Consider the following 9,150-nt stretch of genomic DNA (forward strand, 5'->3'; position numbering starts at 1 on the left):
ATATATATATATGATATATCTCGATGATTATCTTACACCTCTGCAACGTATAATTACTTTCGACACACATACGATTGAAATATTTATAAGAAATCGGCGTTTCTTATCTTTCACAAACTTTCGAAAACGTAAGATAACTATTTTGTAGCTTTTAACTGATCGACAGATCGCGAAGTGAAAGTTATTTGTTTTCTATTCTATGCAAAGATGTATACAATTTCATCGATAAATAATTAGAAAAGCAATATAAGCAATATAAATCCTTTCTTTAGAATATATAATTCTAAAACGAAGAGTAAATAGTAGAATTATAAAAGTGAAAGGGATATTTCTGACTAATAGTTAGTCGTCCTATTTATAATTCGACTCGCATCGAACACTGTGCATTCTTGTGAAGAATGGACAATAGCGAACGCACGATCATCTAACCATTTCTTGTGCATACTATCGATTCACGAAGACAGTTTTAAATCGGTTCATTGTCTCGAGAAAACTTGCCCGTACATCTGACGATGATAAGGGAGTTAATTGTCCGCGGAAGAAGTCAGTTACCCTCCATCCATGCATTCGAAAGTGTAATGATTATTGGAAGGAATAAGGATCGAGATAAATATTCATTTTTTCTTGTATTGTTACCATTCTTTGCCTGAATTATCCCCTAAATTATTTCTCTGAAACTCTACGTTGCCTTCGAATACACCACGAAGATATAATTTTAAAACTCGCTCGGTTTTATCTTATTTTTTTCTTCTTCGATGCCTGGCGTAAACATTTCGCAAAACGGTTGAACGAAAAGATACAATGTTTGTATCTCGTAGAAACGTCAAGTATAAGTCGATTGAAACAATTATTGACGATCATATTCGTTCATATCATACTCATGTGAGTTTCACAGTGTGAAATTGATTATCCAAGCTTAAATTATCCAGTGTTCCATTATGTAGAAAAATGTTACTCGTTATCGGTTTGATTCTTTTTTCTGCTCGTGATTGAATAACGAATGCCTTGATCATCGGACGATGGTGAATGCCACTCGGGCTGCCATCATCGTATCGTTCAACGAGCAGTTCACGTGCTTCAATTGCTTCGAAGGATGATGAACGTGATTGTGGAACGACAGTTTGATGAAACGAATCAGATTAGTCTGTTTTATTCTATGGACGATCGTGGGAAAGAAATCCCGGGTGGAATTAGAGGGTTGCAGGTGGAACGAGAAGATCAAACGATGGAATCGAAAAGGTATTAGATCAATTGTGCAAATGAAGTTTCATTAGTCTTAGAGCTCGATTCTCAAATTGAAATACGATTGTGCATGATAAAGGTAATTATCTATTTTAAAATTTTATTACTTATATCAATAATATAATATATTTAGAATTTTAAAATTTCAAGAGGGAATAAAATTTTCTATGAGCAGCTAGTTCGGTAATATTTCATCTTATCGAAATAAGAGAGATTTTATAACAACAAAAATTCAATACACAGAGAATTTGCTAATTTTTAACTGCTTAAAAAAGCTTGAAAAAAGAAAAATTTGAAAGTGTCATTTTTGTCTTCGCATACGATTCACGATTTTAACATTTGAAGAAAAAAAAGATAGTGCGTCGAATGATTGATTATCGACAAATTATGATATATACACATAATACGTTTTCGTTGTAAAAGCAAAAATTGTTTTAACTTTTAACTTAAAAGATTAATTTTAAAAACATCGAATTCGAATTATCTAAATACGTGGAAAATAATTTGAGTTGAGGTTATATTTTCAATATTTCGACTTGTAGTAATTTTCGAGTCGAAAATAAATAAATAAAAATAAAAATCTCATAGAGGTTTCTTTTACAAATTTTGTTTGCTTATATATCACGTGTCTTCGACGTAAAAGTTCCTTGACTTTTATTCCTCCTCGTTTAATTTGAGAATAAATACGATCGTATCGTTCCACGTTTTATTAACCTGTTGCTAAAGAATCTTTAATAGCGGCTTATACAACTTATCTGTGTATATATTTCTATAAGCAGGTCTTATGTTGCGTTTCACGGGGTCAATGATAAATATTTCAAACGTATACGTACAACATGTCCGTTTGAAAAAACCGACTTCTTGGTTTCTTGGGCTTCGATATTCGATAAAAGACGGTCATTCGTGAGGAATGCGGGTTTCCCCGGTCTCGTGCCCACGGTAAAAGTTGCCTTGTACAGTACAGGTTTCAATTTCGAGAATGTTCGTATCGATTCAAAATCGACCAGCGACATGGAAAAAAAGGGGTGGAAATGGAAAGCCTTGGGAACAATTGACTTGAACCGTTTTGTTCGGCTTTTCGCGAAGAATTACTTGACCTTTCGGCATAAACGTCAACGCTCTTCCGGAGGCATTGTACGTAGATTTTTTTAATACAATTGACCTAATAAATATTCTTATTATTGCCATAAATTATATAGTTCTCGATAGTCACAAATAATATTGATTGTTGAAGCCAATAGTTGGTGTTAACTTTCTCAATTGATTCTTTGATTTTTTAGATTGTTAATATTATATTCTGTTCACGAATGTAGTGAAATATTTTAATTAAATAAGGTATATTTTTAATATTAGCATTTAAATACTATACACATATTATATACATTCATGGAATGATATTCTTTAATATAGAATCACGTGTGAAAATATTACCTTTCTATATCTTACAACGAATAAAAAAGTATCGTGAATTTTTCCCCAAACATGAATTTTTTAACAAGAAGTAGAAAGTGGATTAAGTATATCGTATAAATTAAATAAATCGCAATTTCTTTTTCTGCTCTATAGATATTCTTAAGAAATCCTATATAAAAAAAATATGTATCCATGTTAATGTAAATTGACATATTTTTAAAGTTGCTCGGAAATGTAGTTATATATATATTAATTGAGAACGTTAAATCTTGTTACGTGTAATTTTAGGACCGACATTTGCACCGACTGCCATTAAAATATCTTCTTAAAAGCGTATATACCGCCTGGCCCACATTAGCCCAATTTAAAGCATGTAAAATACATATAAATGGACTAATAAAATTGTATTTATCCGGTGTAATGCTGAATGAACGGAACACGTTGGCCGACTTATTTCGATCTATTTTGTTCTTGCGATTTGCTAAACGCAATCATACGAATTCATCGCTTGACAAGCTTAACCTTAATTCGAACCGCATATCTTTTAGGGATCAACTTGGGAAGCCATCGGTGGACAATAATTTCTTTGTCGTCCATCATGATGCTCATCGTTAATTATAACCACGCGTCATTGTGTTATTCGCGTAGCCTGCCAATCGAGTTTGTTTCGGACTGATTAATTGGCGATTATAAATTGGAAATTAATTGTATTATGCATTTGCGCCTATCATTTCGTTTCTTTTCTTTTCGAAGTACTAACTTTTTAAGTTTGGGAGAAAAATTAAATTTTTTTTTTTTTTAAATATTAATATCCTAATGTTACAATCATTTGTAATAAATATATGTGGTACATATATTATAAATATATGTGGTATATATATTAGCATAGGAGAGAAAATTTTGGCAGTAGGTAACAAACAAACACAATTGTGTAATTGTTTGATCGACCGATGGTACAAAGAGACAAAAAGATATATTTCCGATTCCGAATATATTTTCTTTCGAACAATTGCTTTTTTTATATTATATCGATCGTTTCTAAATATTTCTGCGATTTTTTTTACTGATAATCATAAAAGATTATTTAGATCATGATATTGACATTCTTCAATATCATTTGAAAGTCACAAAATTATTCATATTCGTTCCTCCTCATTGAGATTGTTTTAATTCCGATCAAAGTAATTCGATAAAATTTAAAAGAAATTATTGTTATTATATTTGCATTGAAACGATTTGAAAATTAGAGATACTTATCTAATATTTATTTTGATTGGTTATAAAGATATAAATCTAACTAAAGGAAATTTGTTCGTTAAAAAGAATCGGTGGAATGATATTTTGCCAGATGAATAATATTCGCTTCTCTTTTTAGATTTTCTTTCCACGCACGAAGTCTTTGTGTTATTTTCCATACAAAAATAGTGCATGACTACAAATGTAATCGTAAATGCTAAACTACGTGCTAGGTTATGTTTTCTTTATTCAAAGCTATCGTAAAATGGTTGAATTTTTTCCCAAGTAATGTTTTAAAAATTCACAAGGCTGTGTTAACTGGTCGTTACATTATCGTTTTTCGAGCAATGGTATTAAATGAAGATAGCACAGTTATGATAAGATGAAATGTATATGAATATTCGACGACCAAACTTGACTAATATTTTTACATTTTCGCCGAACAGATAAACAGTTGGCTTCGTTGTATATTAACTGGAACTAAATTTAAATACTTACGCATGTGGTCAAGGAAATCGCGAAGAAAACGTACGTGAAAACGAATTTCTACCCGTTAACTTTCTAAAAAATAAATCTTCAGTTGATATCGAAAGTTGAGTAAAGAATTCTGCTTGGTAGATAAATTTCGTTCGAATCTCTTCACTTATTATTTTATATCTTCTTTAATCGATAAACGAAATCGAAAATCCGGGGAAAAATTTAATTTTCCGTGAGTATGCTTATCGAAAATAAATTAATCGATCCAATCAAAAATATCGGCTGTGAAATAGAAACTGGATTATTTCTATATATTTTAATATATTATTACATAATCTATATTATTTTGAATTATATTTATTTAAATTCAATGAAACTTATTAATACACTTTATTATATTTTTCTTTACGTTTCGAGATCTCCCTTTGTTGAAATCGAAACTGCATCGTGTATCAGTTTCCACGTACAATTTTACATGCGACAACAATTCTGTTCTTCTAAAATAAATTTGAAATATCTTTCGCTATTAGTAGTGAATCGAAGTGATTTATGCGAACACAAGAATAAAAAATAATAACTCTCGATATAGGATTCTCGAAGCAAGAATAGATCGAAGAGATCTTGATTGAAGAATCCTCGCTGGTGTTTTTTTTTAATCCTTCGATCGATAGGAACGATTCGAGCAAGAGAAAAAAAAATAAAAAATAAAAAATGATTTATACGTTTTGGATCAGAACCAGCGCTCATGGTCTTCACGTGAAAATCCATTGACGCATGCTTTTCGCATGTTTGGCCGAGAGGTTGGAATACACATTTCCACACTTAGTAACCAGTCTTTCCGTTTGCTTGTGGCCTTCGTGTAAACTAAGATGCCATTCGTGAAAGAGAACGCGATTGAAATTTGCAAGGATAAAAGGATATCGAGATTAATACCTCGGTAATTCGGTGTCAAGGCTGACCTCTTCGTAATTTAGTTCGATTTAAACGATAATGGCTTTTTATAGATCTCTGTGACGATCTTTATTATTTGAAAACTTGCTCATGGACCAAAATTGAATCGGATTTGGCTATCGTAGGCGGGGTAGATATGTTGGAAGTTCAATTTCGTTTTATCACGCTTTTATTATTATTGTGATTTATGTTTACAAGATTTATGCTTCGAATGTATAAATCATCTTACGATGCTTCTTTTTAGCTCCGACGCTGCTTGGAGAACTTATGATTTATTTCAAATAATTAATTCTACTAATTTTTTTGATTTTTTTATTTTTTATTATAAAATGTATCATACATTTATTTTTACCTCTAAAATATAAAAATTTTCTCTATTATCTTTTGTGTTTATATAAATTAAAAAATTTTTTATTTATATTTTCGCTACTATATATAGCGAAAAAAAAAATTAGATAGATTGAGGATCGAGATTCCAACCTCAAATAAATGATTTTGTACTCGATCAAAAGTGGAAGTTATCGCGAGAAATATATATATATATAAAGCAGTCGAGATGAATTTTAAAAGGTTTTCTTCTTTCAAGAAGGAAATTTGCATGCGGTAGCGCGAATGCCGATAGAGTAATTTTAGTTGGATCAAAAGGGTTATCGGTTTAAAACGGTGGAGTCGTAAAGGTCTCATTTTGCGTTTATCGAAGTTCATAGAAGTTAAGTTCTAAATTCCTGTGCAAACGATTATGTGAAAGTCAGGAATATTGTTTCTGAAACTTTTCCATTCTTTTCACTTTTTTCACGAGATATTATCATTAGAATTATTTTTAGTTTCAACTCGTGTCGATTTTACGATGATAATAAGAGAAATTTTGTAACAGATTTTTATCAATTCTTTAATCTCAAATTATCAGGACAAAGTAAATTGTTATATCTGTGAAAATCAGGGGAATCAGTTTTAATCAAATTCCTTGAGCTATTCTTCACAAAATGTTATTATTAAAATATTTTTAAAATTTGAAAAAAAGATATTGTTAATATAAAGTAAAATCAAACAATTAGAATTTACGAATACAATTTGTAAATACATAGTAAGATTCGTGAAGGAGGATTGATTTTATTTCTTATCGCATTAGACTATACATTAGACTAGACTATACAATAGATTGTATGATTTACTGTCATCATTGTTCCTCATAACATTCGCTGTTTTAATTATAAGTATATACTTATCTATAACTACAAGAATCTAATAAACTATAAATATAAAAGTTGTACGGTACACAATCATAGATAAAAGCACAATCATTTTGAATTTACGAAAAATTTTTTTTCTTGAAACATTTGAGTAATTGAGTAGAAAAAAAGAAATGAAAAAATATTTGAAATATTTGAGAGATACATTTGAGTGAAAAATTATATTTTTTTTTTTAAATTGATATTTTTCAGATTGAAAAATATAAGATTCGTATTTATTCGGAAAATTTTATTGCAAATCTTCAAGTTATGTTACAAGTACTTAGGACAATATACTTGTAGAAGTACTTATAAACTTGTTATGTTTAATTGTTTGTTTGTTTGTTATTCTTATGATCAATTTCAATGATTTTTTTTAATTTTTATGTAATAATAATAATCTTTTTTTTTAGAAATATCTTGAATAACTCGAAATCAAAGAAGAGATTTTTCCAAAATTTCATTATTTTATTATATGAAGAAAATGCGTAAGGTTTTTTAAACAATGTCATAAGATCTATGTTATCTGTTAATTTTTATCTGATCAAATTTTATGATGATTAATCACGTATGTAATTTACTCACATATTGTTACTCACTTATCTTAAAAAGTTAATATCAGATTAGTAAATCAGATAATCTTCAAAGAGTAATTTAATAAAAAAATTTAATAAAAAGATTAAAAGATTAAAAGCAATACTTCATATTTTAGAAATTCTAACAAATTTGCAGAAAATTACACAAATTTAATCGTTTAATCATTGTATATAATTTAATTCTGTACACCATAATTCTGCTTATAATTCCACATTTGATGTTAAATATTTCATTTATTATCTTCTCAAACAACATAAAACATCGTTTGTTTTTATGTCACTTGATCAACCAACCATCGAATTATCTACGCAGAACTTATCATTTTATTCAATACGTAAAACCAAAGATCCGCCTACAAGAAGTCCTCTTATCGGTCGGCGCCACCCACGATTGAGCTTTTCTTCTTTCCCATCATTTTATTCTTCGTCATGAATGGAAAGAATCTTTTGAATGTAAATAACAAAAGGGAAAAAGAGAAAAGAAAAAAGAAACCAATCAACAATTTTTGCAAACGTTAGCACGTTTCTAAAAATAAATCCGCAATTAATTGCAACTCGCGTTTTCAATTGTTTGCAATCTCTTGACGCGAAGTTAATTAAAATCATTATCAGATAACAGTACAAATAATTTCCGAATGAATTTATTGTGTCAGACGATTAAAGTTGGAAGCCATAAATTAGCGAAGCGTTAAAATCGATTACCGGAAATTAGTTAAATTATAAAGGGAATTTGATCCAACTTCTTCCTTTTTCTTTTTTTTATTTTTTTTACTTTATTGCAACACGGTTTTGTGTTCCGTCGATTACAAAATTATTTTCTTTATTTAAATATTTAATTTTTAATCCTTTCATTGTACACGTATTTCAAGCTTATCTTATGAGTTTTATTTTGATTTAAATTTTTTCGAGTCAACAAATAAATTAGTGTAAAATAAATAAAATAAAATATATAGATATTTCAAGATAGACTAATGATTATGTTAAATTACCATTCGAATAACGGTATAATAATTGTATTATGCATTAAAAAATACGGTGTAGAATGAAATAATAAATATTTTTCGTAAAATATAGCGAGCATTTGGAATACTTATAAGATCAAACAATCTTTCAACAACAATCTGTCACGTTATGATAATAATCGTTAACGTTTTCCTCCGTCATCGCGATCATGAGGCTATTATCAGCGGAATGTCTCTGCACTTTCCGCAAACTTCCTGCCCGGATATCTGGTCGGCCTCGCCCATTCCAGGATTTCAGGCTGGTCGCTTTTAAAGCGAGCCACGTCAACACGTATCCTTAACACGATAACCTTTTACTCCACCAATGCGATGATAACTAAAAGTAGAACGTTATACTGTATCGTTCAGCGGCAACGATCCGGTTTAAATGTGGCATCTTCGAATGTTTTATCGAGCGCCATGTATATGTATATATATGTACAATTCATATCTCAATTTTTGTTTTTTAAAGAGCAACCTACCTAGAGTTTTCCTTTAACGAAATGATTTTAAATCGTCGATAATATTGTTGGCTAGAAGAAGAAAATATTGCTGTGTGCCGTATAGCCGATGATTTGGAAACGTGCAAGAATTGTCTATAAATAATCTTGTTCATCTGCATTTAGATTGATACCTATCGTTCCTCCGTGGCGCCATTAAATTGTTCAACTGTTGAGCGGATTTCACCGCGTGAGATCGAGGCTGGTTAGAAAATCTCGAACGTAATATCGCTTCGAAGTTTCTTCGAAAGATAAAAACGTAATATTAATAACACGAGGAAAATAAGCGATATTTTAAACGCGCGAGTCTAATGTACGTATTGAATAAAAACAACAAGATGCATTGGTAATCGTGAAACGCGCAATCTTGAAACAAAACATATGCTTCGTTTGTTATTTATTCATGTATTTATAATTTGCGTAAAATTAAAAAGAAAAAAAAATGCAACATCTTATCTCAAACTGTTTAAGCGGCTTATAATTAAATATACGCGAAAAAAAAAAA

General features: G+C 29.9%; 1 protein-coding gene and 1 long non-coding RNA gene across 3 annotated transcripts in view; one reads left to right on the plus strand and one right to left on the minus strand.

Annotated features, from left to right (window-relative positions):
- The first annotated feature begins 969 nt into the window (after window positions 1-969).
- Window positions 970-9,150, plus strand: part of LOC102673293 (phosphatidylcholine:ceramide cholinephosphotransferase 2-like) — a 15,980-nt gene continuing 7,799 nt past the window's right edge. For both annotated transcript variants that reach the window (XR_004150646.1, XM_006616577.2), the window contains exon 1: window positions 970-1,239. Coding sequence is in view for 1 of the 2 variants with exons in the window: in XM_006616577.2 (XP_006616640.1) it covers window positions 1,094-1,239 (146 nt within the window). In the remaining variant the exon portion in view is untranslated. The remainder of the gene's footprint in view (window positions 1,240-9,150) is intronic.
- Window positions 7,049-9,150, minus strand: part of LOC102673205 — a 2,741-nt gene continuing 639 nt past the window's right edge. Inside the window, exons 2-3 of the long non-coding RNA XR_421918.2 lie at window positions 8,780-8,887; window positions 7,049-8,482 (exon numbers count right to left, since the gene is read on the minus strand). This is a non-coding gene — a long non-coding RNA (uncharacterized LOC102673205). The remainder of the gene's footprint in view (window positions 8,483-8,779; window positions 8,888-9,150) is intronic.

Source organism: Apis dorsata, unplaced genomic scaffold, assembly GCF_000469605.1.
Source record: "Apis dorsata unplaced genomic scaffold, Apis dorsata 1.3 scaffold_267, whole genome shotgun sequence".
Lineage (NCBI taxonomy): Eukaryota > Metazoa > Arthropoda > Insecta > Hymenoptera > Apidae > Apis > Apis dorsata.